This window comes from Laccaria bicolor, genomic scaffold (genome assembly GCF_000143565.1).
Source record: "Laccaria bicolor S238N-H82 LACBIscaffold_3 genomic scaffold, whole genome shotgun sequence".
NCBI lineage: Eukaryota > Fungi > Basidiomycota > Agaricomycetes > Agaricales > Hydnangiaceae > Laccaria > Laccaria bicolor.
The window spans coordinates 1,610,855-1,636,964 of record NW_001889874.1 but is presented as its reverse complement, the minus strand read 5'-3'; the positions used below and the strand labels follow the sequence as shown (position 1 = coordinate 1,636,964).

General features: G+C 50.1%; 13 protein-coding genes across 13 annotated transcripts; 5 read left to right on the top strand and 8 right to left on the bottom strand.

The window, feature by feature from the left end:
• Window positions 1–751: 751 nt before the first annotated feature.
• LACBIDRAFT_182604 (glycoside hydrolase family 20 protein) lies at window positions 752–2,562 on the top strand. The gene is made up of 10 exons (XM_001876106.1): window positions 752–802; window positions 854–1,003; window positions 1,058–1,175; window positions 1,232–1,399; window positions 1,452–1,599; window positions 1,654–1,816; window positions 1,869–1,929; window positions 1,992–2,074; window positions 2,135–2,317; window positions 2,368–2,562. The coding sequence occupies exons 1-9, from the start codon at window positions 788–790 to the stop codon at window positions 2,285–2,287; spliced, it is 1,059 nt and encodes a 352-aa protein (XP_001876141.1). The 5' UTR covers window positions 752–787; the 3' UTR covers window positions 2,288–2,317; window positions 2,368–2,562.
• A 1,349-nt stretch (window positions 2,563–3,911) lies between these two features.
• LACBIDRAFT_245630 (uncharacterized protein) lies at window positions 3,912–6,065 on the top strand (the record flags this gene model as incomplete). Its single annotated transcript, XM_001876105.1, has 3 exons — window positions 3,912–5,394; window positions 5,545–5,798; window positions 5,820–6,065. Coding segments are annotated over 3 exons (1,983 nt in total), but the record flags the coding sequence as incomplete, so codon positions are not given.
• A 282-nt stretch (window positions 6,066–6,347) lies between these two features.
• On the bottom strand, window positions 6,348–6,611 carry LACBIDRAFT_308842 (uncharacterized protein; the record flags this gene model as incomplete). The annotated part of the gene is made up of 1 exon (XM_001875693.1): window positions 6,348–6,611. One exon carries the CDS (start codon window positions 6,609–6,611, stop codon window positions 6,348–6,350), a length of 264 nt encoding a protein of 87 aa, XP_001875728.1.
• A 1,106-nt stretch (window positions 6,612–7,717) lies between these two features.
• Window positions 7,718–8,454, bottom strand: LACBIDRAFT_167793 (uncharacterized protein; the record flags this gene model as incomplete). The annotated part of the gene is made up of 3 exons (XM_001875692.1): window positions 7,718–8,019; window positions 8,078–8,306; window positions 8,371–8,454. Coding segments are annotated over 3 exons (615 nt in total), but the record flags the coding sequence as incomplete, so codon positions are not given.
• A 67-nt stretch (window positions 8,455–8,521) lies between these two features.
• On the bottom strand, window positions 8,522–8,769 carry LACBIDRAFT_308840 (uncharacterized protein; the record flags this gene model as incomplete). Its single annotated transcript, XM_001875691.1, has 2 exons — window positions 8,522–8,640; window positions 8,700–8,769. The coding sequence occupies 2 exons, from the start codon at window positions 8,767–8,769 to the stop codon at window positions 8,522–8,524; spliced, it is 189 nt and encodes a 62-aa protein (XP_001875726.1).
• Window positions 8,770–9,064: 295 nt separating this feature from the next.
• On the bottom strand, window positions 9,065–11,787 carry LACBIDRAFT_177008 (saccharopine dehydrogenase; the record flags this gene model as incomplete). Its single annotated transcript, XM_001875690.1, has 8 exons — window positions 9,065–9,359; window positions 9,421–9,661; window positions 9,717–10,156; window positions 10,211–10,557; window positions 10,611–11,259; window positions 11,323–11,470; window positions 11,527–11,707; window positions 11,757–11,787. The coding sequence occupies 8 exons, from the start codon at window positions 11,785–11,787 to the stop codon at window positions 9,141–9,143; spliced, it is 2,256 nt and encodes a 751-aa protein (XP_001875725.1). The 3' UTR covers window positions 9,065–9,140.
• A 320-nt stretch (window positions 11,788–12,107) lies between these two features.
• LbRNRbeta (ribonucleotide reductase, beta subunit) lies at window positions 12,108–13,588 on the bottom strand (the record flags this gene model as incomplete). Its single annotated transcript, XM_001875689.1, has 5 exons — window positions 12,108–12,409; window positions 12,465–13,116; window positions 13,174–13,238; window positions 13,289–13,481; window positions 13,532–13,588. The coding sequence occupies 5 exons, from the start codon at window positions 13,586–13,588 to the stop codon at window positions 12,108–12,110; spliced, it is 1,269 nt and encodes a 422-aa protein (XP_001875724.1).
• A 1,161-nt stretch (window positions 13,589–14,749) lies between these two features.
• Window positions 14,750–17,697, bottom strand: LACBIDRAFT_308837 (uncharacterized protein; the record flags this gene model as incomplete). Its single annotated transcript, XM_001875688.1, has 5 exons — window positions 14,750–14,847; window positions 14,900–15,514; window positions 15,571–16,107; window positions 16,163–16,208; window positions 16,285–17,697. The coding sequence occupies 5 exons, from the start codon at window positions 17,695–17,697 to the stop codon at window positions 14,750–14,752; spliced, it is 2,709 nt and encodes a 902-aa protein (XP_001875723.1).
• Window positions 17,698–18,357: 660 nt separating this feature from the next.
• LACBIDRAFT_292455 (uncharacterized protein) lies at window positions 18,358–20,235 on the bottom strand (the record flags this gene model as incomplete). The annotated part of the gene is made up of 2 exons (XM_001875687.1): window positions 19,332–20,235; window positions 18,358–19,280 (listed from the first exon to the last, which is right to left on the bottom strand). The coding sequence occupies exons 1-2, from the start codon at window positions 20,017–20,019 to the stop codon at window positions 18,358–18,360; spliced, it is 1,611 nt and encodes a 536-aa protein (XP_001875722.1). The 5' UTR covers window positions 20,020–20,235.
• Window positions 20,236–20,818: 583 nt separating this feature from the next.
• On the top strand, window positions 20,819–21,097 carry LACBIDRAFT_308835 (uncharacterized protein; the record flags this gene model as incomplete). The annotated part of the gene is made up of 1 exon (XM_001876104.1): window positions 20,819–21,097. The coding sequence occupies one exon, from the start codon at window positions 20,819–20,821 to the stop codon at window positions 21,095–21,097; it is 279 nt and encodes a 92-aa protein (XP_001876139.1).
• A 198-nt stretch (window positions 21,098–21,295) lies between these two features.
• Window positions 21,296–22,551, bottom strand: LACBIDRAFT_308834 (uncharacterized protein; the record flags this gene model as incomplete). The annotated part of the gene is made up of 5 exons (XM_001875686.1): window positions 21,296–21,460; window positions 21,516–21,709; window positions 21,762–22,110; window positions 22,163–22,288; window positions 22,342–22,551. 5 exons carry the CDS (start codon window positions 22,549–22,551, stop codon window positions 21,296–21,298), a joined length of 1,044 nt encoding a protein of 347 aa, XP_001875721.1.
• A 97-nt stretch (window positions 22,552–22,648) lies between these two features.
• Window positions 22,649–24,676, top strand: LACBIDRAFT_308833 (epsin domain-containing protein; the record flags this gene model as incomplete). Its single annotated transcript, XM_001876103.1, has 9 exons — window positions 22,649–22,723; window positions 22,773–22,843; window positions 22,900–22,938; window positions 22,997–23,008; window positions 23,064–23,145; window positions 23,203–23,341; window positions 23,392–23,601; window positions 23,655–23,981; window positions 24,036–24,676. 9 exons carry the CDS (start codon window positions 22,649–22,651, stop codon window positions 24,674–24,676), a joined length of 1,596 nt encoding a protein of 531 aa, XP_001876138.1.
• A 311-nt stretch (window positions 24,677–24,987) lies between these two features.
• Window positions 24,988–25,951, top strand: LACBIDRAFT_292454 (uncharacterized protein). The gene is made up of 2 exons (XM_001876102.1): window positions 24,988–25,641; window positions 25,702–25,951. Exons 1-2 carry the CDS (start codon window positions 25,470–25,472, stop codon window positions 25,917–25,919), a joined length of 390 nt encoding a protein of 129 aa, XP_001876137.1. The 5' UTR covers window positions 24,988–25,469; the 3' UTR covers window positions 25,920–25,951.
• The last annotated feature ends 159 nt before the right edge of the window (window positions 25,952–26,110 follow it).

Below are 26,110 nucleotides of genomic sequence, written 5' to 3'. Positions count from 1 at the left end.
TCACGCATCAGCGCTCAGCTTCTTTCTATTTCTTATAAAAGCATGACGGCCTTCCACCTCCAACTCGCTTCCACCCTTTCAAATGCTACTCCGGCCTTTCATCACCATTTCCCTTCTACTCACCTCATCCAAGGCTCTCTGGCCTCTTCCACAACACCTCTCAACAGGAACCACGCCCCTCCGTCTCTCTCCCGACTTTCAAATCCATCTCTCAGGCGTTTACCACCCCCCAGCCGATCTCGTAGCAGCCGTCGAACGTACATCCAACTACCTACGTACTGACAAACTCCAAGCTCTAGTACCCGACCGTGGAGCGTCATCACTAGGAGCTATCCAAAATGGGAACACCCTCAGCTCGCTCACCCTTTCCTTAACACCCGCGTCGGGAAAAGTGAAGAGCATCTCAGAGGAAGCCATTGTGGACGTGGAGACGCGCGTGGAGGGGTACACGTTGACTGTACCCGCTGATGGCTCTACCGCCGTGTTGACAGCCAACTCTACGTTGGGTTTATTCAGAGGTTTGACTACATTCGGACAATTGTGGTACGAGTTGAACGGGTACACTTACACTCTCACTGCTCCGATTTCGATTACGGATGCTCCTGCGTATGTGCGTGGTACAGAATGCTGAATGTATGCTGTTGTCTGACCAGCTGACTCCAGCCATATCGAGGACTTATGCTGGACACCGCTAGGAATTTGTACGGCTTCCTCCCTCGTTATCAACTCAACGACTGAATTTCCCATTAGCTTCCCAGTTGCGGACATCAAACGCACATTAGACGCCATGTCCTGGGTCAAGGTCCTTTCCTCTTCTTTCCTATCCTTCAATCTTCCGCTCACTCACTATCAGATGAACACCCTGCACTGGCACGTTGTCGATTCCCAATCCTTCCCTCTAGTCATCCCCGGATTCGAAGCATTATCAGAAAAAGGCGCATATAATCCCGCGTCTGTATATACCCCAAAAGACGTGCAAGATATCGTCGCGTACGCAGCAGCGGTTCGTCTCTATTCCTCTCGTTCCCGCCAACTTCTCACTTCGTTCGTGAAACAGCGCGGAATAGACGTGATGGCTGAAATTGATACCCCAGGTCACACCTCCGTCATATCCAAAGCGTTCCCCGAACACATTGCTTGCGCAGAAGCAACCCCATGGAGCCTGTTTGCAAACGGTTTTTGTTCATCCCTTTTTCTTTCATAGAACCTTGAAGTTAACATAATACAACAGAACCCCCTGCTGGCCAACTCCGCCTAGCCTCCCCTTCAACAATAAGCTTCACCGCAAATCTTATTTCCGCAGCTGCGTCCATGTTCCCTTCCAAGTTCTTCAGCACGGGCGGGGACGAAATCAACCCAAACTGTTACGCGAAGGATGCTTCGACGCAGAATGATCTTTGTAATTCATTCGTTCACATGTACACTCGTAAATTGTCGCTGATGAATACCAGCATCACAGGGAAAAACATTCGAGGAAGCGCTGGATACGTTCACGCAAGCTACCCATGCCTCTGTACACGCTGCTGGGAAGAGGGCTGTAGTTTGGGAGGAGATGGTGCTTGCGCATAATGTGACGCTTCGGAGTGATACCGCCGTCATGTAAGCCCGCTCTTTCCTTCCTTATAACACAACGCTGGCTGACTGATAACGAAGGGTATGGATTTCATCAGCCAACGTCGCGGCAGTCGCACAGAAGGGGTTCAAGATCATCCACGCCGCTTCTGATTACTTTTACTTGGACTGTGGGCATGGTGGGTGGGTGGGTGATAACGTTAATGGGAATAGCTGGTGTGATCCTTTCAAGACTTGGCAAAAGGTACGTAAACATCATTCGTGAATCTTTCCTTGTGATTCTCATATGGGATTAGTCATACTCGTTCGATCCTGCTGCAGGCTTGACGGATACGCAGAAGGGGCTCGTGTTGGGAGGTACGTGTCGTTTCCTTCTCTTTTTCATGGCGGCATTTACTTATTCAAATAACATGATAAAGGTCAACACCTCTTATGGACCGAACAATCCAATCCCTCCAACCTCGACAGCATAGTCTGGCCACGCGCAGCTTCGTCTGCTGAGGTTCGTTTTGCCTCCTTTCTTCCTCCATCGCCGTTCCTAAGTAAGACTTTTTTATGACAGCTCTTCTGGACTGGGCCAGGAGGTGACGTTTCCAAAGCGCTTCCTAGGCTTCATGACGTCGCGTACCGCTTTATTCGACGTGGTGTTCGTGCGATTGTGTTGCAGCCCGAGTGGTGTGCTTTGAGAGCTGGGGCTTGTGATTTGTTTGCATGAGAACGGAGTGGCCAGTTGCTATATGTATTGGTGAGTAAGATGTGGTCGTGCTACGCTGTTGTAATTAAGCTGATGGTTAGCGTAGATTACTTGTTGGATCACTTGAAATCAAATGCAAGTTGGACGTTGGTCTGTAAAATTTATGAAAATAACCAAGTGTTCAATTGTTCTTGTCAAACTTGGCCGCCTGAAAGCCCTATGTAAGGAAGGTAATGTAACTACTAGGGAACTGTAAAGTAGGCACTTTCAGGGACAGGTGAAAGATAGTATTTTGGAAGGATGAGGGACGAACATGAACCTAGTCAATGACAACAAGGAAGAGCTTTGATGCCACCGAAGTACAGGTCAACAGTGCCCTTCGCTTCTGACGATGTTCACTCTAACGGTGTTGCGTATGTGATATCAAAAGAGTCGGTCTTGCCAGTTCCAGAGATCGAGGCGACGAAGGGGTTCAGAGCGTCAACGACAAGCGATCCAGAGTCACCGCGCCGCGAAAAAAGACCCGAGTCGTTCTAGTGCGGCAGAATGGTTACATCAGTTGGTCCAACGGTTGTACTTCTGGACGTGAGACAAGTAGCTCAAGAGCGTGCTAACAGTGGTCAAGGTGGTGAGCACGCGCTTGATGACACGGAGGATGAGCTCCCCCTCGAGGTTGCGGCAGAGGTGGGACTAGTTGGCGTCCAGATCATTAGAATCGGAATACGAAAATTGGGCTGCGAATCTCCTAGCATCCATCTTACAATCTTGAATTCTACGCCAGAACCGCTGCACTGAAAGAATGTCAAGATAGATTTGTAGTAATCAAAAGGTAAAGGACTGGCTTGCGGTGGCCGGTTCGCCTCATAATGGCGAGAGATGTGTCGATTAAGCAGGCTGAGATGAACGACTCGAGAGTCGTTCGTAGTGCTGAGCGCTGAGCGATGGAGTTCTAGACGCACGGACAAACGGCAACACCCGAGTTGGTAAGCAGAAACAACCAACATAATCATCAGCCATTTTTCTCTCAGCAACCACGACGACCAGCTAGTCGTCTAGCTCGTCGACAATAGCGAAACGCTGGCATTCCAGCTTTAGAGACTCTAAAAACCCATATCCTCAACAAGAAGCAACACCGCGATGGCTCAGTTATATTACCCGACACGCCCCGCCTCCTCGTTGAAAGAACCGGCTTTTACGGACTCTAGCTTCGTCGGAATGAGCGGAGACAAGCATTTAAGGGTAGAGGACGTTCAGGAGGCATATATCGAAAGTAAGGACCGGTGAGTAACTTCCCATTCATTCCCGCGACCCAAACGCTGATAGCACGGATAGCCTTATAGGTGCCATTGATTCGACCGAGGCTGTCTTAAGCGATATTCGGACTTACAGCAAGGAAGAATGGGTCGTTCGATACCCACAATATCGCGACCAGACACCTGACGACCAGGACAAGTCTGCGCGCCGCAAAGTTGGCCGTCGTTCGCTTACATTTGCCGACGATCCCAGCTTCGAAACAAACGTTGTTGTTGAAGGAACAAAACCAGGCGTTGCTCGCTCCGTGAAACTAGCGACCATTCAAGACGAAGAGGTTGCTGAAGGCACATGTGACAAGGAATTTGACTCGAACCATCTCCTTCCTACGTCTGACTTCAACGTTCTTCGCCTTGACCTCAAGCTCGGATCACATCACCCTTCATCTTCAGCCGCCTCCCTCGTTTCTCAGCTCGAAAAGTCGTCTATTGCCAATCTTCTTGACGAGCGAATCAATACCTCTATCAACCACGTTCGTAAACTACGTCTACGCGTTGAGGATACCAGTTCAAAGGTTCTCGTCACTGGAGATCTTAACGCCGGAAAATCGACCTTTGTCAATGCATTACTACGACGAGAGGTGATGCCCGTCGACCAGCAACCATGCACAACTGCTTTTTGTGAAGTGCATGATGCCGCCGAGAACAATGGTTTCGAAGAGGTCCACATCTTGAGGGACGATGTCACTTATGATCTGACGAACGAGTCGACATTCACTCGGGCTTCCATCGCCGACTTGGAGCAGATTGTCGCTGACAATGACGAACATCAACCCAAGATCAAACTCTATCTTGCCGACACCCGGGCTCCATCGGAGTCGCTCCTCAACAACGGTGTCGTTGACATTTCTCTCATCGACGCCCCTGGCTTGAATCGCGACAGCCTGCACACAACGGCTGTTTTCGCCCGTCAGGAGGAAATTGACGTCGTTGTCTTCGTCGTCTCAGCAGAGAACCACTTCACTTTATCTGCAAAAGAATTCCTCGAGACCGCCAGCAACGAAAAGGCATATCTTTTCATAGTCGTCAACAAGTATGATCAGATCAAGAACAAGGAAAAATGTCGTCGTTTAGTGCTCGAGCAAATCAAGGAGCTCAGCCCTTGCACGTACGAAGATGCCGAGGATCTTGTCCACTTTGTTGACTCGGCCTCGGCACTCCAGCCATTTATCGCCAACCCAGCCTTTGACGACCTTGAGCAATCACTCCGGTCCTTTGTCCTTGTTAAGCGGTCAAAGTCTAAACTCCACCCTGCCTCCACCTACCTTTCCAACCTTCTCTCCGACATCGAACTTCTTGCAGGGGCGAATGCCATTGTTGCTGATGCCGAGCTCCAGCGCGCTCGCGATGATCTGTCGCAAGCTAGGCCAGTCCTCGAAAAGATGAAGGAGGGACATGATAATCTTGAAGAGGCTCTGGAAGCGGTGGAAGAGACAGGTGCTGGAAAGGCCATATCACAAACCAGGACGGTTCTCAACAAAGCCCTCGAACGCGTTGGGCAGGGTAACCTGGGCGTTGATAAGCCGCTCATTCCCATGCCGTCATACCCTGGGCTTCTAGGAATTTGGGGTTATGTCCGTGATGTTCGCCGAGCTCTGCTTGCCAGTTTGGACGCGGCTGTCAGGTTAGCGGAGGATGAAGCGCGCCAGCTCACCTCCAACGGAGTTGGCGAGATCAAGGCTCTTGGAGATCAGCATCTGCCTGAGGGCGTTGAGAGGAGCAGGAGAGTATTCATGCCGGAGGCGATGTTCAGCCTTACAAGGAAGGCTGGTAAAGGCATGAAAAACAGGCGATCATCGTCACACAACAACATTGGAGGTGCCGTCGTCGCTGGCGGTCTCCATGGACTCGGCATTGGCCTTGCTCAGCGTTCTGACCTGCTCGAGACGACCTACCTTGACTTGTTCGACGTCAATCATCAATTCTTCGTCTACTTCAGTGACGGTAAAGAAACTTCAGAGGATGAAGATTCGAGTCCAAGCGCATTAGGCCTCTTTAGCGTTGGCCTTGGTGCGCTGACCATGGTTGGCAGCCAGGCAATCGGTGTAAGGGGCGTAATTGAAGGCATTGTCCGTATCGCAGACCTCTTCGAAAATGAATCCACCCGCAAGTGGGCTGCAACCGTCTTTGGAGCAGCCACTATTGGCATGACGGCGTACCTCGTCATGGAACTTCCAAGCTCCATCCCTCGCACGGTCGGTCGCAGGGTGAAGGCGTCCGTGGTACGCGGCGATGGTGGAGAGACTGAGGTTCATTTTGTTGATGCTCACGCTGGACGGATCAGTCGTGAGACGAGGAAAGTGTTGCGTCTTGCCTCGTGGGATTTGAGGGAACGGTTCAGGGGTGCTATGGAGGAGCGAGCGAAGGAGGTGAAAGGTTGCGAGGAGATGGAGAAACGATCGTTGCGTGCCAAAGAGAAATTCGAAGGCTTTACTCAGCGAACTGGTGAGATCAGGGGGCACGCACAGTTGGAGAGCATTGGTGTCTAAAAACAAGTGGTTTTCTGCGAAGCTATTGCAGGAAACAGGGTTTCTTTTATTATTTTTCTGCTTGACCTCTTCGTCTTCACACTTGCCCTCTCTCATTGCCTATATTTTTCTTTCGTAACGATTCTGCCTTCTGCCATTCTATCTTCGACAACGCGAGTAGACGCGTCCTTCCCTCCTCTGGAACTACCCACATTCTTTGCATCTCCCGTCCTTTAGACTACCTCTCCTCTATGCATACTCACATTTTACTTTTTCACGTTTACTTCAGATTGATCTATTTCTTCAATCTTCATGACCCCACTCTATGTCTATGATAAGAATGTAACTTGTCTTGTACGACTTTTTCAGTGCACATGCGTTGCAGTCTTCGCATTTGGACGGCCCACCTTGGTAATGCGACCGGATTGGCTGTATATTTCGTTTGCAAGCGCTGCTGCGTTTGTTGGGGGGGTGGGTATGGAACGCGTCGTGCGCGGGTGATAATGCGCGATTTCCCAGCGGCTTTTGATTCTTATTGTATCCCGCACGGCTTTGAATAGTGCACATGCACTACAGCTGTATACTATTACTTCATGAACGTCAGGATACGTACATCCGAGAGAATTTTACGGTCGAGTGAAATACTATTCATAATAGCTTGTGTCCAAGCTCACTTGTACAGGACTTTCGCCGTTCCCCCGCTGGAGAAATACTATCATAAATGTAATCAGTCATACTCCTCACTTGAGTCTTTACTAGAGGCTTCTCGCTCCTGATCACGACGGCTGCCGATCTGATTATACTCTTTCAGCCACCCATTCCTTCCCGACCACACCACATCTTGACCTTGAGCATTGGGGGGGGCAGTGGACCAATCTCCGCAAGTACGGTTTGGAGAAGATGGCGTTTGTTCTTCTTGATATGGATGGTTTCGTCGCGATCCTGCGGCTCAATTGGCTGGCCGGCCTCGAGAGATGGGCGGACAAGCTCAAGTTGTTTTTCGACTTTCGTAAGGTCCTGTGAACCTTTGAGATGCCAACATATTGGACGAAGTTCTTCCTTCTGATTACATACAGTCAGATACATGCAGCACAAATGGTGACATCTACTCACCGGCATAAGATAGGGATCTATGGAAACGGTGAGTGTTGCACAGGTATTGTAGATGTATGTGTTTGCAAGGGTCCACTTGGGTTCGACTTCTGGGGTGCGGGGATCACTGCCGAGCATAGATGCGTCCAGGGGTATGAATCGGCGTCCCATATGTTCTGGAAACTCGTGCAGGCCCTCCTTTCGTAACATGAGAGGATAAACCGACAGTGTCATCCCCTTTCTTCCTTTGCGGACGACAATGTCGCGCTCCACCGATGCGACGATGGCTGGTCTGTAAGGAAACTTCCACTTTTCATCAGCCATTGATGGGGGCTGCCAGAAGCTAGTATCCGTATTGATACTACTGAAGCGTCCGCTGAATTGAATAGTAGGCGGACCAAGGAGTTTGAGCTTGATGAAATCACCAGGGCGGATCGAATCAAGTAGCCTAAGCGTACTCTCTGCCACTGCTTGTGCAGGGTGGGCCTTCTTCGCGATCGGTGGTGCAAAATCTGAGATAGGATTTGATGACTTGACACAGGTATCATACATAAGGTACCTTCGGTATCAGCGGCTGGGGGCCAGTCAAAAGGTTCATCCGAAGAATACCCACGACGCTTCATGTCATCCATAAAGGCCGCCTGTAGACCGTCATAATCGGGTTCCTCATCAAACTTGAGTTGTCGCGCATGAGAAAGAAGGACTTTGAATGCACTGGGAATGTCGGCACAGAGTCTTTCGGGAGTCCAAGATCGTTTCTTTTCTCTGACCCTGTCCTCGAACTGCTTCGGGCTTCCGCCTCTAATATTTCCCCAGGGCAGGTCTCGCAAGCAATCGAGAAGGGAATATGCCAGGCATTCAATGTCATCACGCCGTGTCTGTGCTTTAGCAAAAGATGAATATACTTGACTAGGAGTACTTGCTGAATCTCAACGACCCACCCATTCCGAAATGAGTATTGAGACTCAGGTAACGAACAGTACCAACAACCGACTTCCCATCAAGAAATGGGATATGGGCACCGTTTCGAGGATTTCTATACCGTCTAGCAATACCGAAGTCAACGATGTAAACACTAGTTTCGTTGTCTTTTGCTCCCAACAGCAAGTTTCCGGGTTTTATATCTCTGTGGACAAAGTCTTTGGAATGGATATACCGAATGGTCGGAATCTGACAGGAGATGCGAGATCAGAGAGAAACGGTGCAGAAGTCGAGAACACAAACGAGCTAATACCAAGGTGGTCTTGATGCTAAACCGACCTCCGCACTTTTTACGCATGAACTGGAGATCAGCGCCCAATAGATCAAGGACCAGAGCTTTTGACTGACTTGGTTTGTCGTAGCCATAATCTATCACGCGAGGAATCCGCGGAGAAACATTGACATCAGCAAGACGTTAGCTTCATGTTCTGAAGGAGGTCGTTTTTTTTCTCCGAAGCACGCTCGAGCTTTACCGCATATTGCGCTGAAGATTCAGAAACCTCTGTTGCCCGGTAAACCAGTCCTAAAATGACAGTTCCGAATGTCAGAAAAGCGACGACGTGTGTGAGTAAGGAAGCTTACCGTAAGCTCCCGCTCCTAGACGTTCCAGAGCATGATATTTGCCAAGAATCGGAGAGTTCGAAGCTGCCATGTCAGTTTAATGCCGACCCCGTTGCTGGCATGAACTTACTGGAATCACTTACATGAAGCTCATTCGACGACAATGTTAACAATACCAAATAGTTGTTTGTCATTCGAAATTTCCTCTCACACCTCCAGTCGGCTGACACTCATACTAATAGGGAGTCGGTTCTTTGCTTTGCATAAGTACGCTTGGGATATCTTTAATTAGTATGTAAGCCAGATTCTTTTCAAATCTTACTGCTTATTCGTAAAATCATCGGGCCACAGAAGTAGATGACCTGCGAGCAAACCGACTCAAATCCTATATTGGCTAGTATCATCTATAGATCTAGATACACTTTACATAAAATTTTCTTCTTCGTCGTAACTCTCTCTCCTCTACAAAACCTTCTCCACAAGGCCCAACCCCTCAGCCTCCAAAATCTTACGAATGGGATCGCAGATCTCTTTGGTATATGGCGCATGGACACCCGGAGTGGAGAGGACGCCGTCCAAGACGAGTTGGGTAGCAATACCGCATGGTAAACCCACCGTCAACGCCATCGCGGTGTGACCTGTAGGGCTTCCGTATGCCTCGAGCGTGGATGTGAGAATTTGCTATATCATCAAAATCCAGCATCAGTTCGATCCCAGTTTGTATCGAGGAATAACCATGTACCTCAGATCCGTCCTTCCATTCCACGACGAACTTGTGCTGAAGCATGACGAGATCCCTCTCACCCTGCTCGTATTTCATCAACGTCTCGAGTTGAGCACAAAGTGTGTCGAGAAGGTTGCCAGCACGAGGGGTGACTTTGTCTGAAGAGAAGAGACCGATCCAGCGTAATCCCGAGATAATCCTGTTGGTCTCAGATTCATTGGGGAAGTTGCAGATGGCCTTGACGCGGTCCACGAGGGCGCTGAAACGAACGTCGTTGAGATGATGGTCCGAAGAAGAAGAAGGAAAAAAAACACCTTTCCTGAGCATCGTTTGCCCCAATGGTCTTCTGCATAACCTCAGCCCAGGTCAAGCCCTCCTTCAGCCACTCCTTCTCACCAGCATCAAGCCACCCAAGTTGAACAAGAGCCTTGATGAACTCAGGGAATCCCTGATACCTCAACGTACCGCGAACGACAGTCTCCGCTTCAGGAATATTGTAGTATTCCCTGAAAGGAACCGAGTCGCGATTGGGGTATGCGACAAACGCGAATGCAGGCGAGATGAAGTAGGGTTGAGCATATCCCATCAATTCTTGACCCGAGATGTTCAGCTGCTCGCCTTTGGAGAGATATGAAGCAGAGTTGAGCAGGGCGAGGAGGACGCCACGGGAGGACCAGGAGAATTTGTAGCCGAGCGGGTTTCCAGCGCATTCTGGTGCTGGAAGACCACCACAGTAAGAGAGGAATTGCTTGATCTGCCCAGGTCAATTATTGATTAGATTCAAGAAGATATGGACTATAAAGTTTACCTTTCCGCCCTTCTCATGGACTTCGTCGATAGTCTTAACGGCGTAGAGATGATCAATACCGGGGTCAAGACCAATCTCGTTCAAGACAACGATACCAGCAGCCTTGACTTCGGCGTCGAGCTCCCGCATGGCTGGAGAGATGTAGCTGGTGGTGACGACGTTGGTCTTGCCCTTGATTGCCGCCTTGATGACCGTAGCGTGGTATGTGTACGGAATGAGCGAAATGACGAGATCGTGAGCGGCCACGGCAGCTTCTAGAGCTTCGGGATTGTTCACGTCGAGTGAGATGGCAGTTGTGCTGGGGAGATCGGCTCCCAGAGCCTTGGAGCTCGCTAGCGTGCGGCAAGCTACAATGCACATAATGAAGAGCAATAATATGAATAATAAAATTTATACGTACCAATCGTGAGCTCGTTAGAAGGATCACGGACAACGTATTCAGCGCATGGGCGAGCGACGAACCCGCTACCAAGAAGAAGGACCTTTTTCACGGGCTTCTTCGAGGCAAGCGCAGCGGCAGCCCGACCGAAAGTGGGCCTGATATCCTTGCCCTCCTCAAGAAGAACACGCGCAAACTCTGGGAGCTTAAAGGCAGAGGAGTGAAGTGCGGCGTTATAGTACTTAGTCTCCTTCACTTCCCTAACCGGAGTCCTCAAATCCCGTCCAGGGGCCTTGGCGCAGACGATGAAGCCAATCTGGCCCGAAGGGTAGGTAGGAATCGTAGTATACGCGTATTCAGAGACAGCGAACAACTTGGACGTCATCTCTCGTAGCTCTTTGATGAGCGGAAGGTGCAGCCAGAGGCACTCGCCCTGTGTGGAGATGTGTCCGCCAGGGGTAAGCGCGTCGTGCAAAAGCTGGAAGTATGGTTTTTGGAAGAGAGATTCAGCTGGACCGACGGGATCGGAAGAGTCCGTGATGATAACGTCGTATGTGGCTTCGTTGTCCGCCAGGAACTTGAAGCCGTCGCCAATGAAGACGGTCACTTTTGGGGAGGCGAGAAGGGAAGACATGTGTGGGAGGTATTGCTTTGACACCCGCACCACGGCCTAGAAAAAAAAAAAGGATGTCGAATCGGATTATCATGAGGTCGATAGAGATCAGCAACCGACCTCATCGATATCGCATAGCACAACTTGTTCAACAGTATCGTGCTTCAAAACCTCACGGACAACCCCTCCGTCGCCACCGCCAATAACGAGCACCTTCTTAGGGTTCGGGTGGCTCGCAAGCGGGAGATGGGCGATCATCTCTTGGTATCTGAATGTACAGGTCATTTTTGCCTACTCAGAATCGGACACAGAAAGCACACTTACGAGAACTCATCGCGTTCGGTACACTGAATAACGCCATCAAGAACAAGAACGTTTCCATATGTCTCCGATTCGAAAACTAGAACATCTTGGTACAAAGATTTCTCGATGTGCAGAATCTTGTTGACCTTTAAGGTCATGGCTTGTCCTGGCCATTGTGATGAGATCTCGCGGAACCAGCCATCTACGACGGTGTAAGTGGTTTTGACGTTGTAACTTCGTTGAAAAAATACCTTGGACGGAGGGATGAGTGAGGGGCGCCATGAAGGAGAGACAGAGATTATCGGAACGGTCAGAAAAAAAGTTGATCGTGGATTGCCGAATCGGATATTGTTGCCATATATGGCCGAGATAAGATTCTGAAGCCCTGACCAAGTCGGGGAAGTGGTGCAATAAATTTATTCGTGACGCAGATCATACAAATGGTAAATACTTCAAGAATTACATAGTGGTGGTTTTGCAGTGAGAGGGGGAATAGGTGATGAGGATATAAACAATGTATAATGCCAACAGAGAAACACGGATACAAGGAGAAAAAAAGCATCTAGAAGTCTTCATCAAGGGCACTGTGAACGGGCGGAGCATTAGTGAAATGGTCTGCAACGGAGTGGAAGAAGAAGAGACAGGACGTACAAAGTCTTTGATGATTGCACAGTGTTGTCGCTTGTACTCGAGTGGTTGATACCAGCCTTTGAGTAATCCGATACCCGCTTCTCGAAGAAGTTGGTCTTGCCTTGCAGCGAGATCATGTCCATGAAGTCGAAAGGGTTGGTTTTGTTATAGTGCTTTTCGTTACCGAGTGAAACCAACAGGCGGTCAGCGACGAACTCGATGTATTGGCACATCAAGTCTGCGTTCATGCCGATGAGCTTGACAGGTAGTGCATCTTAAGAAAACAATGTTAACACAAGACACTTCAGAGTTAAGGAAAGTTGACACACCAGTCAAGAATTCTTGCTCAATTTTTACAGCTTCAACAATGATATGCTTCACGACCTCGGGATGGGGACGACGTTTCAAGTGGCTGAAGAGGAGGCAGGCGAAGTCGGTGTGCATACCCTCGTCACGGCTGATCAGCTCGTTCGAGAAGGTAAGTCCGGGCATGAGCCCTCGCTTCTTCATCCAGAAGATGGACGCGAAGGAGCCGGAGAAGAAGATGCCCTCAACAGCCGCAAATGCCACCAGACGCTCGGCGAATGTTGACTCTTGGTCCGAGATCCACTTGAGAGCCCACTCCGCCTTGCGCTTGATGCAAGGAATTGTCTCGATGGCGTCGAAGAGGTACTCGCGCTGAGCTGGGTCCTTGATGTACGAGTCGATGAGAAGGGAGTAGGTCTCGGAGTGGATATTCTCCATCATGATTTGGAACCCGTAGAAGCAGCGAGCCTCCGCTGCCTGAACTTCATTTGAAAAGCGCTCGAGCAGGTTTTCGTTGACGATACCGTCGGAGGCAGCGAAGAAAGCGAGGACATGGGAGATGAAGTGGCGTTCATTGTCGTTCATGCGGTTATTCCAGTCATGGAGATCCTTCGACAGGTCCATTTCCTCAGCCGTCCAGAAAGATGCCTCGGCTTTCTTGTACATTTGCCAAATCTAGGGAGGGTCCTTAGCATTGACGCGACATGACTATGAGACAGACGTGTGGCTTACCTCGTTGTACTGTATGGGAAACAACACGAATCGACGCTTTGACTCCTTGAGCAGAGGCTCCTCACCTAGTAGCGTTCGTGAGACGGTGACGCTTCGAAGACATGAAAACACGTACTCTCTGGAAGATCAACTTCTCCAACGAACTTCTTGCGAAGCTCTCGTAATTGAGCCTCCTCGTCAACTTCCTCGTCGTCACCAATGGTGTCGGGTGACTCGGGCAAACGCTCATCGTCAGTGAGCTTCACGAAGAGCTTCTTGGAGACCTTTGTTGGTGAGTCGAAGGAGAAGGCAGCTAGAGCAGCTGCGGCCTGAAGAGTGGTCAGCGGAGGTAAATGACGTGACGCGACGCGACGTGTACCTTCTTGCTGGGGGTGGGTGTCGGGGAGACAGAACGGGCGGTGAGAGATAATACCATGGTGTTAGGAGAAGAGGAAGAAGAGTGGTGAATAAGGGTAGGAGGCTCTGGGAGGAGAATGGTAGTGGTTTGACGCGACTCTAGAAATTTAACGACTTTTTGATTTCAACGAAACGAATGAAACTCCGACTCCGACGTTGCTCCAAAACGCGTCAATCACGTGATGTGAACCTCGCGTTGACTCCTTTCAACGCGTTGTGCCTGAATTTATAATTGACGCGTCGCGTCGTCCTAAACGAGTAACAATGCCCTCACGCCCACCGGACTCTGACACACAATCAAACGTTCTGACAATCGAGGATTACGCGCCATCAAACACTACCTTTGTCGGCTGTTCATATCGCACTGGCAACAAGGAATACCTGAACATCCTACAGCGACGAGCAATTCGATATGTATCAACAAACGGAACGCGCAGCGCAAGGCAGCGCGTCGTTGGTAAATTTCCCAGACTTGACGGCTGGAATGATTTAAGTACATATGTCATAAGTGCGCCCTGCTCGGATGATCCAGGCGCGCCTCGAGTGGTGCCCGCGCGTCTGTCCACCATCGGTAAATTTCACGGAAGTACAGCTGACCCGTATACAACCGCGCTTGACTCATGAAGTTATCATTGGGGTGAGAAGTTACTCTAGAAAGGAGTCGTAAAGATGTAGTCATCCTCGATTTGTCCTCGATGGTATCCTTTCTGAGGGGGTTGATCGTCTCGGCTTGAAGGATCAGTTTACGCCACTTGTCAGGCATGCAGATTATATTCTCATCTCCTAGCTTATCTGGTGGCGGAGTGGACATGGATAAAACATGACTGGAGAAAGCAGTGTGCACACAAAATATTCGTCCAAGTTATGTCCTTGGACCTTGTGTGTGTTGGTTCCTATTCCCTCAGCATGGGAGCAATAAATCAAGAACGAGCCAAGGAAAGCCGGCCGTAACATACGCTGAAAACTTCAAAAGCAAAGATGGCAGACAGGCATTTGACGATTTCAAAAATCTCTACACAAACACAAAAAGAATGACTTGGTGGGAGCAGTAACGACAGAAAGTGTTCAATGATTCGGAGAAGGTGTGGTGTGCGGATGTATGAATGGATGGATGTATGGGATGGATGGATGTGTGGCCTAAGAGTACAAGAAGTGTGTGAATTGACGCATCGAAGAGTGTTCACCGAGCAAAAATCGCAACGAGGACAATAAATGGGATATAAGTAAAAACGGAAACAACCGCCATGATGCGACATCGCGTTCGCCACGATTTTGCGTCTACAGCAAACGTGTCAGCTGTCTTCCACGGAACGCATGAAATATGACTGACCGTGTTCTACTTGAGGATCATCAAGCACCACCCCCTTCTCCGTATCATTCCCTTCCAGCCTCCTCGTCCTCGGGATAGGGATCAAAAACCCTGCAGCCCACCACAAAGGAAACACAACAAACCCAACAAAAAATAACCACCCGTGAAGCGGACTCCCGTCCCTCTCCACCCACCCTTTCCATCCCCACCTTCCCTCCCCTCGCTGGACTTCAGAAGGGAAAGACAGGGACCACGGTGTGCTCTGTATCGGCGCCGGCTTGCGTGGGTCTCGCATATGGAACGTGTTAGAACGCGCGACGGAAGGTGCGTGTGGTGAGACGAGAGCTGAGATGGGAATAGAGGCTTGGGAGAGGCTACGTCGGGAAGGAGCACGTCGTGGGGGTTGTGTGGTGGTTTCTGCGATCGTGGATGGGGCTTTGTTGATGGACCCGAAGTTATGAATGCTGCTGCCTCTACTAGACCATGAACCGGTACTTTTGGCGTTGGGGCTGTCTCCGATGGATGAACTAGTCGTAGGTCGTGAATCAGACGAGCCGGAGATTCGGGGGCGTTTGTTGCGGTTGAAAGAAGAGGGGGGTCCATGGGAAGAGCCAGACGTCCCTGATGCGCGGTGGGCTGATACACAAAAGAATTGTTAGAGGTAACTCATGAAGGGAATCGTAAAGACGCACTTCTGGGCTCTGGAGCGAAGGTTGCTCGATTTACTTTGGGGGGAGTCTTGTCCCCTTCCACTTCAGCTTCTGATGCTTTTCTTTTCGTAGACCCAGTCGAGTACGACTTCTGGATGGGAGGGGGCAGACTAGCTTTTTGTAGTACCGATGAAGAAGGTTCTGTAGGCTGTGATTTGTGATGACTCCGTCTGCTAGGAGAGATGGGGGATGCTTCCGGTGAAGCAGCGATGGTGGATAGGGTGGGCGGCACGAGAAGTGACGTGCGTGGAATAGGTCCAACATCGCCTATGGTGTTCAGCTTTGACTGAGAATTTCGAGATGGCACCGGGATGGTTGGTCGACGCGACTGAGATCCCGTCGCGACAGGCGCGTCTTTCTGTCCTTTGTTTCCAGAGCTTGTATTACTGACATGGTCTTCCGACATGGTATCGAGAGTTGAATACTTTGGCACAGGTTTTCGTGGGTATTGATGTCTAGTGTCGGACGCTTGGTATGATTCGTCGTACGGGGTCTGGGTTATATTATGGGAGTGGGTATCTAAGCATCGATGAATCAGTTTTGTTTCGCTTAAAAAAGGGGAAATGAGACGCGCCTTGCAGTAAAAATGAATGAGGGCCTTCTGCCCCTCCAATGGGCCGCTATGTAACAAGACAGATTAAAATCAAGAAAATGAATAGAGAGATAGAAAGAAGAGGGAAAATGAGACGGAGAAACCGTGAGGATACAAAGAGGTGATTGGAAGGGATCGGAGGAACTACCCACGTTGTCACCGCGTGCCTTGCCCGAAGCCTTGATGTCCCGATTAGGAAGTGATATCGGCGCCCGCACATTTTGTTGTCCTCCACCATCCAACGCAAGACGGAGCATTTCTTGCGAGACTTGTACTTCCCAGCACTGCTCATACTCACCTCCATGGCCTGTCGACGACGCTTTCTTCGCGCTATACTCTGCACTCGATCTCCTACTACTGCCCAGGCTACTTTTACTAGTTGCTCTTGAATGCCGTGTTTTTGATGAAGAACTTTCTTTCATTGGCTTTGCATTCTTCGAGGAAATCTCATGACTACCGGTTTTTGGGATGCTGGACTTTCTCTTGCCTGCATTTTGCATCCGTTTCGTGAAACCTGCACTTCGCGTTCTGCTAGAGTGGCTACTTGAGGGCGCGAGTGACGGAAGAGACTGCGACCGGTAGTGTTCTTGCGTAGCCTCAGCAATCTGATCTTTGAGCGTTTGAGATATCAATGGCTGCCCCGTTGACATGGTGCGAAATGCCGGATGATCGAGTGGCGGCAAAGGTGGCGGTCCTGCCTGATTCCCAATACGCGAACTTTGGCTCGACCCAAACGTGACGCCTGATAAGGACGAAGGTGTTGGGATCCCAAACGTCCCTGGCGATGGAGCAGAGAAATTATTCTCGAACACCTGGGAAGAGAACGACTGCTGGGTCGAATTGTACTGAGAATAGGCAAATGACTTAGGAGTCCGTGGTTCTGTGTCGGTAGAACCTCGGGAGCGGGAGGTAGCGCGGCTTTGGATTGAGCGACGCGACAGACTGTCTCTGCCGTGAGGTTCGTCGTCGTACTGGCTGTTCGTTGGCGTATCGTAAGCAGTCTTGCGACCAAAGGTCGACCATCTACCTCCTGGACTGGGAGGGTTGGCGACTGCCGAAGGCGGTGAAGGAAGGGAAGGAGAATTTCTCGAGGTGACTCCAGTGAAAAGTGGTTGGCCTCTGAACGGTTTCCTTCTTGTGCTCGTGGTCCTGACGGACCGTAAGTCTGCCTGGCTTGTTTCTTTCGACGGACCTTGCTTCATTCCGTCACTGAAGGCACGTAAATGCGTGCTGATAGAAGCACGGTTCTTTCGTACACTCGGTGGTAGGGAGGCAAAGCCCGTTTCGTCGGTCCGTTGTGATATGGGCGAGACGTCGACGACACTGCCGTGGCCCAAAGATGATTCAAGCTCCTCCGCAAGCAAGTTGAGGTCAGGGTGTATTTTTTTGTCCACTGGGGATGATTTATGGGGACTCGGCAGGGGCTTTTCTGGATGTTGCTCTGGGCGCGCTTCGGTCTGTAGAACGGCAACTGTCAAGGGCTGACTTTTGCGTCGCTTGAAGGTGAATGTTGGCATCGTCCACGATAACTGTCGAGGGGGTCAGCAAATAAATTGAATAAATGGGAAGGTCGCTCACCGAATGACGTCACGTATATTGAAAACCTGAAGCTGAAGTCTGAACAGGCAAAGACCAGCACCAACGGTTTTGACAATCAGAACGGTGACGAGTATCGCAGCGACGCGTAAGATGACGGTTAGAGAACGAGATCGCAAGGTCTGGGGAGGCACCTTCTTTTGGGAAGAGTGCTCATAATTGAGACGGTGCTTCCACTTCTGATGGACGCGTTTATCACGTGGAGGGAATTCCACTTGATTTCATCGTTGGCAACGACGTCCACGCTGCTCGCAAATTTCGTTTTTGGGTTGTAAGGAACGTAGAAGGGTCTGACCTCTAATAATTCAGGTCGTGCCATTTCAAAGTACTCTGGTTACGAAGAACGAAGAAACGCATCTGCGCAGCGAGCAATCTAGCGACCATACATTAAAATCCCTCAATATTCCAACCGTTGGTGAACCACAACATTTGGCAGTCACGTAGGATGTGGAAATATTTGTTTTCATCCATTTGTAGATTTTGAATACTGGTGCTACGACATCAACGCTGCAATGAGGGGCTCGATATATCAATCTGTTACCTTCTTCTCAAATCACATTGGGTACCCCACTCCTACATATTCAATGTGACTCGGCTCGTCCCTGGAACGGCCATATCTCAACAGGATCAACGCCGCCTAATCCGTGCCTCTCTTCTTTCCCTAAGCTCTCCACCCAAGCCTTGCGTAGCACCTCATTGACTCTAACAGCCTTGTCGTAGTCCTCGCTGCGCACCCATCCGTCGTTCTCGATACCAACAGCTTTTTCGATGCTTTCCCTCGCGTCCTCCATCTCCATCCATGTTCTTTCCTCCTCCTCCGCCTGCGCAATCGCCTCCTTTGAAAAAGTTTCAGGACCGAGGGGACAAGGTACCTCAGGCCCAACGATACTATCCCATTCCGTCGCTGCACGTATGAGGAGTCGCTTGAGCTTGACATACCCCCCGTGCCAGCAAAACTGTGCAGCGGAAGGTAACTGCTGAGCCATCGAAAACTTGTCTCCAAATGACAGAGCAGAAGCCCATACGACATCAAGTCCGGTATCCTGATACAACGCATGGTACGCTTTGCGCAAATACGCTGTCTCCTTCCTTAAATCTTCTTCAGCTTGCCCAGGAGCGGGTTCAACCTGCTCAATGAACCGAGGTATGAGCGCTGTGAGGTACAAAGGTAGAACCGCGGTATGTTGCCAGTCAATGACAGCTGAAATCTCGATGGTACCATCGCGTTCCAAGGCCTCTCGCGACAGGAAAATATTGCCTTGATTCGAATCGCGCAAGGTGAAAGTAGGACGGTGAAGCCGTTCATCGGAGGGGATAAAATACTTCGCAATACTGTCGTATTGATCGAGCAGACGAAGATGGTTCTGCGGTATCTGGAGATGCGAAGGAGGCTCCCATGGAGCGACAAATGAACGACCACCAGCAGCTGGTGGGTTGGCAAATCGCCTGATCCAAACGCGTTCGGATTGGGTGATAGATTGAAGATAAGACGGTACATCTGACCCTGAAAGACGCTTAGATTGTGTTGCTTGTACCCTAGTAATGAGAGACTTACAAGGTCCACAATCAAGTTTTACGTCTTCAGGAGAGCCATAGCGGTCTTCCCAAAAACCTGTTTGCAGTGTGCTGGGTCCAAGAACAAACTCCTGATCGGTTTGGCCATCCACGGAGACATCGCGCGCATCCTCCGCTGGGACATCCTTGCGATAGTACAACGAACCATAACCGCTACTACCACTAAAGGCTTTGATGACCTTTGACTCAAACAGGGTCCACTGGCGTACGAGCCGAAGCCTTTGCTTCATCGACAACTGATGCCAAACTGAATGAAGTTCAACGCCATCCGCAACGTCCATGATGATATACTCGGCTCCAACAGGCGTGTCTTCTGACCTAGACGACCATGATAAGACACGTGGAACCTGTTTCAATCCTAAACGATTGCGTAGAAATTCCATCGTGGCCACTTCGCTCGCAGTGACAAGATGCGGTCGCCCAGAGAGCGGAGTAGGAATCCTAGCAATAACCTGAGCTCCTTCTGTGAGCTGAATATGAAAGACCTTGTTACATCGTCCTTCAGCTAGTTTTCGGATGTCAGTGACACCATTTGCTCTAGCACTAGACGCGGCGACACTCTTTAGTGCGTCGACATTGAACCGTTGGTAGCGCAGTGCTTGCTGGCGCTGTTCGTCATTCAGCCATCGTCCTGAGGTGTACCGAAAGAGGTCCTCATTTGACGCCATGGTACTGAATAGTCGCAGGCGTCGCAAGTTGGACAAAGAAAGGGATTGAGGAGACAGGATGATAGAGAGGATAGACGTATAGAATCCTATTCGACGCTGTTCGGAGTTGGGAAGAATGATGATGACGTCTATAGTTGCGATAGTCAGGCTCAGAGAGCGCTCAGAGTAGAGAGAACCAGAACCAGGTTCAGGCCGGTAGGGAAACTCTCCCTATCGTCTGCCTGGTATACACAATACCATAGAGTCTAGACGGCTAGTCTGTGTGACAGGCTCCGTCACTCCATTTTGACTCCATCCACACCTCTCATTCATACCCCATTCACACGTCTAACAACTACAGCTCAGCGCTCATTGCCCGCCGTGTCAGCAGGTGATCCTATTGCTCTCTTATCTACCAGTCGGATAGGAGTCAGATGAGCACCCAGCAGGCACACCATTCTATTGTGAGCATTTGCGTCCTCAACGTCTCCCATCTGACCAAAAATCTAAAGTTGTCTGTCATAAAACATACCCCCTATCATGGGCGCCCACATTCGATGCACATGCACCTCTCGGATGGAGTAATTACAGGCACACCTACCGACCAGTTTAAGCATTCCAATGTCAACCTACTAGTACGAAGGAAGGTATAAAAGACCAAGCACGATAGCTGCCTGCCTAACTTCAAAACGCACACATCGTCCAAGAAGTATGCATCAATACCAGCTTTTACAGGTTATTCGAGTACTCACCCACTTCCCCAATAGTGTCATTCTCAGTTTCAAAACTCAAAGTTCTCGCGAAGGCATTCTTCCCCAACATGCGCGCAAAGCCTTCGCAAATAGCCAAACTTGTCAAGGGGACCAAGGACAATCAAGGCGGACGTCTCGCCCCAGCTCGCTCCGCCAAAGAAGATGCTAAATTTAAATGTCGCGCTGATCAAGGCGAATTTAGAGACGACGGAACGTACAACGTGGTTGTACAGGAGAATGGTGACCCGCATGGTGCTCCCATCGCCAAGACACTTGTCGACCCGAAGGTTGATACGGGAGAAGATGTTCTGAAACGCCTGGAGGATGACTGGGGTAAAGCAAAGTAGATCTACGGCCACAGTTTATGTCGCGAACAGAGGAGTGACTAGTGCAGCTCCACGGTGCTACGGAATAACATGGGTTTGAAGGACTTAAATAAATACGGTATCGATAGCCTACCAGAATCCTAGTAAACATGTTCTTGCAAATCCCTAGAACTCGTAATGTTTAAGTTTCCGTCCATAGTTTTTAATACTGTGTTGGCGTCAAGATGCCGAAGGTCGGGGTGTGGATGCCGATGGGGCTCGTGTTTCATGAATTTCAGCCTGCGTAACAATATTGCTAGATCTGCTTGGAGGTGGGTCACCCCACTCCAGCAGGCCACCTAACGGTATGTGCTGCACTACAACCCGCTTGCCTAGAACTTCAGCCTAGCGCTCGCTGCTTAGTTAGGTAATTCAGTTGAAGACTTTTATGGACACATACCTCGTACATCTTGAATAAACCTGAATTTACTTTGTTCCAGCTAGCCACGCCCACAGCAATGGAGTGCAGCTGAGATGAGTGTTCATGAAAAGGTCCTTGTTTTACTTCGTTAATACGAGAAATCGCCATAAAGTACAAGTTCGTGGGAGGTAAAGGCGGATGAATGGCTGCAGATACTGCGATCCTTGTTTGACCTGCCAGAAATAATGTCATTGAACGCACACCAGAAGATGGGGAAATACCTACCTCTCAATTGCGCACTTCCAAAGATATATGGGAGAAAACAGGAGTCATCCAACCCCCACACACCATGACTCCCTGCTGGTTCAAGCCTGTACACATCCTGGAGTTTCCAACAAAGGCGAAGGTATCGGACGAATACGACGAGCACCAGCTCACGTTCCTCTTCGGGGACCGGTTGGAAAAAACGAACAAGTGTTAGACAAAGGAGGAACAAGCCAAACGAAACTTCGTGGCCACTCCCGTAGTCCATACGCGTGAAGGAGCCAAACGATGTCAAAAAGTATGGTTTGACGAACGGGATCAAACTGCTGTGGGTAGGGCTGAGTAGATTCGATAGCACTTCGTCAGACCTCTGAAAGACCTCGTCAGATTGCGTAACGTATCGTGAGGATCTGGCTGCCGACCTCCTCCAAACGCGTACCCCAAGTTCTGAATGCGAGATTTCCGAAACGTTGTGGGGTTTCCAGTGGAGGAATTTCGTCAACCCATTGATCTAGGGTGTCCAGAAGATCTAATATTTTTGTCACAGCCTACAGAGCTAGCATAACCAGCTGTGAAACCGGACGAATACGATAGATCCTACCTGGCTATGACCAGGAGAAGTGTACGGCAGATAATGCCCTACGACCGATTCATTCAGCCGACGCAGGAAAATGCCATAGTCCTGGTACGACTGGGTCGTTCGCCACTTGTCGACGTCGTAATCTGATTTAATCCTGGGCGTTGGGTGAGATTTCAAGCGAGCAACATCAGCCAAAGATATTTCTCGGAGTTGCTGCAAGTAATTTGACATAGGATCATGGAAACCACGTCACAGCGTGACCGGTTTCTACTTACAGCACGGCAACGACGGACTCGAAAACTGTGCAGTCTTGACTGTTGCGGCCACCATGGACAGACTTGAGTCGCTCTCGACGACTCTTCAAAACATTACCCTCTATGACATCAAAAGCATGTACAACCAGGTCCAGTTTTCGTCAATCATGGCCAACGTTGTCCTGACCCTCAATGTAGGCCAAGAACGTCGTCCTCAACGTGAGCGAGATGGAGGCCAAGGTCAGGGAGGCTACCAACGACGATCCCTGGTGCGTTCTTTTCTTCCCGTGAAGGTGTTTCTCCCGAGCTGAACTGGGTGCGCTAGGGGCGCGAGCTCGACGCTGATGCAAGAGATTGCGCAAGGGTAAGCACATCACTTTAACCGGGTCTAAAACTCATATTGGGATGATATCGTTGTGTAGGACATTCAGCTTGTGAGTTATTATGGTCTGCAGTCGCGAAGATGTTTACTGAGTGTTCTGTTGATAGCCAACACTTCAATGAAATTATGCCCTGCATATATGCCCGATTCATGGAGAAGGAGGCTAGGCAGTGGCGGCAGATATACAAGGTACGGTCCTCTTCCGAATAGATGCACAGTTTTCATGCCTAATGGTCTCTACATTAGGCTCTCCAACTCCTTGAATACCTCATCAAACACGGATCAGAACGTGTGGTTGATGATGCTCGTTCACATATATCCACCCTCAAAATGCTTAGAAACTTTCATTATATTGATGATAAGGGCAAGGACGAAGGCATAAATGGTATGTATGTCGCCTACACTTCATATGTGAAATCTCTTACATTGCCACAGTCCGTAACCGATCTCGGGAACTCGTCGAACTCTTGTCAGACGTAGAGAAAATACGTGGTGAACGCCGAAAAGCTAAAACAAACAAGAGCAAGTACGTTGGTGTTGGCAACGACGGCATGACCGGTATGTCGTTTAGTGGTTCTGGAGGGCGATATGGTGGCTTCGGCAGTGATAGCCTTGGAGGTGGCAGTGGCTCTAGTTACGGAAACGGCGAGTTCACCTTTTTGTCTTTCTCAATCATTGATTCTAATAGCCAGAAACAGACTATGGAGGGGGAGGTTCATACGGCGCTGGTGGTAGCGGCAATGCGGGTGGATTCAGCGACAACAACGGTCGACGTGGGTACGAGGAATACAATGCTGGAGACGACGAGGTTCCGCACACCACTACACCTCCAACTCTTCGCTCCTCGAACTCAATTCGCAATACCACAAGGAAAGCTAGTGCCCCTGCCGCACCTCCTCCTGCACCAGTGGAAGACCTGCTAGGGGGATTTGACGATGATACCTTCAGCACCCCTGCCCCCGCCCCATCTTTGGCCACCAACAAGGCGCTTCCTGTTGTCTCGAAAGCTGTAGTTACCCTTGATGGTCAGTGCTTCTTTCTAATTCACTCATGGTGAACGACCGCTCATTTCGAAACAGACGATGACTTTGCAGACTTCCAAGCAGCCCCAGTTCAATCTGCACCTGCCGTTGCACCCGCTCCAACAACGAAACCGAACCTCATGGAAATGCTCAACTCTTCCCCAGCACCTCCAGTCATGTCCACTACTACCACCAATTACGGCCAGCCTTCAGCCGGTTTTCGTAACATGGGCACGGGTTTCAACAACATGGGGATGGGAGGACGCATCGGAGCAGGACATCGTCCATCCCCTTCAGTCTCCTCCCAGTCATCGCAGTTTTCCTCTCCACTCGTCCCCCAACAAACGTCGTCGCAGAACTTCTTTGGCGGTGCGCCGATGAAGCCATCCACACCCGTAGGAGGAGCAGGAGGACGCCCTGCCTCCACGCAGCCTGCGGCCGCGAAACCGAGCGCGAACTTTGACGATCTGTGGTCTCTTTCCCTTGGAAGTTCGGGGGCGACGAAGCCTGGTACTGGTCCTGCCAATCCGAAATCGATAAAGGACTTGGAGAAGGAGAAGGCGTTGGCTGGGCTGTGGGGTGGTACAAGTGATCTCAATACGCGTGGTGCTATGGGTGGTGGGTTTGGGTCTTTTGGTGGTGCTGGCGGTACGAGCTCTTCTTCGAATGCGGGTGGAGATGATTTGTTGTTGTTGTAGTCGCGATAGACTTTCTTTTCTTTCTTCTTTATTTAAACACAACGTTGGGCAACGTTATCCTCATTCTTGCTTCTTGTGCCCTTTGAACACCTCAAACCTCGTTCTTCTCTGAATTCTCATCACGCGGACACCATCTGGCAGTCCACTCCAATTTCCACCGACTTCATACTTCCAGGATAATCCGCGAAATTTTACACCTCTGACTAGATCATCCGCAACGAGTCTAATCTATCACGCATCCTGAGTTGTTTGGAGCTAGGACGAACGAGCATTGACGCTCGTCTACGCCAACACAATGTCTCTCCCCCTAGAACTAGTCCAAGAAATCATCCATCTCCTACTCTTCTCCGCCCCACCACGCTCCTCAACTCCAGAAGGACTCGGCCATTCAATTAAACCCAGATGGGGCACGATCAATGCCCTCAGCCTCACTTCACAAAGCTATCGCGCCCTAGTGCTCGAAGCGTGGTTTCGCACTCTCTACATCGAATCGCCAGGGGATCTTATCTTTTTACGGGACTCGGGCTGGTTTCCTGAACTGGGGAGTAAATGGACGAGACACCTCCACTGCGTCCGATCATCCAGTGACGCTTGGAACCTTTCCGCCTTCCTCCAACTTTCCTCCATTAGACTGGACTGGCTCCCGCCGCACGCTAACTTGGACACGCTACCCTTTTTACACGTCTCCTCCACGGTTGAACACTTTGACTTGCGTGGAAGGTGGTGGCCTAAGCCTGAGGCGGTTCAAACTATCACTAATACCCCAGGCTTTGGGTGTCTGAAGACATTGAAGATGGTGCTAGATGTGGTGTGGTGTGGAATCTGCCACACGTGCCATTTGGTCCGGCTCAAAGACAGGCCGACGGGGGTGGTATATGAGGGGGGTTTGGGGTTGCCTTTCGACTATGCGCGTGTTCTAGCGCCACTTGAATACCTCGAAGAGGTTGTGATTATTACACCCAACCGTGGCTCTGGGTGGACTACATTGGGTTCGTATGCAGGCACAAACCCAGAGATGACCCCCACCTCCAACACAAACGTAAACCCGAACTTATGGTCGGGTGAATGCAATATCTGCGTGCGGGTGGCGTACAAAGAGGATGCGTTCCGCGAGGAGTGGGTGGCTAGGAAGAGACGCGTCGGTCTGGCGTACGGTGATGGTGATAGCGATGATGGTGAGAAAGATCCGAGGCCACCAAGGTTGAGGAGGGTGGAGTATCGGTTCTCTACAGGGTATCTTTGAGCACTAATACAGGTCAATCACGATGTAATCCGCATTTCTTCGGGGTGGATTCCTCTACGGGGTGAGACTCCCTGCCTTACATGCTTGTGCACAAGTTGACTGTTGTGCGCTTTACAGCTCCACCAAAAAAAAAAAAAGAAACAAGAAAAGAAGAAGCCGGTGCCTTCACAACCAGTTGTTACTCATTGGGA

Excerpts from the sequence above, each read along its gene's own strand:
- LACBIDRAFT_182604 (XM_001876106.1), top strand. Across the intron at positions 1,004-1,057 it reads TCGTCGCGTACGCAGCAGCG|CGCGGAATAGACGTGATGGC; the intron begins GTTCGTCTCTAT and ends TTCGTGAAACAG. Across the intron at positions 1,176-1,231 it reads ATGGAGCCTGTTTGCAAACG|AACCCCCTGCTGGCCAACTC; the intron begins GTTTTTGTTCAT and ends ATAATACAACAG.
- LACBIDRAFT_292454 (XM_001876102.1), top strand. The coding sequence starts at position 25,470 with ATGGTGCTAGATGTGGTGTGGTGTGGAATCTGCCACACGTGCCATTTG. Across the intron at positions 25,642-25,701 it reads TGTGATTATTACACCCAACC|CCTCCAACACAAACGTAAAC; the intron begins GTGGCTCTGGGT and ends AGATGACCCCCA.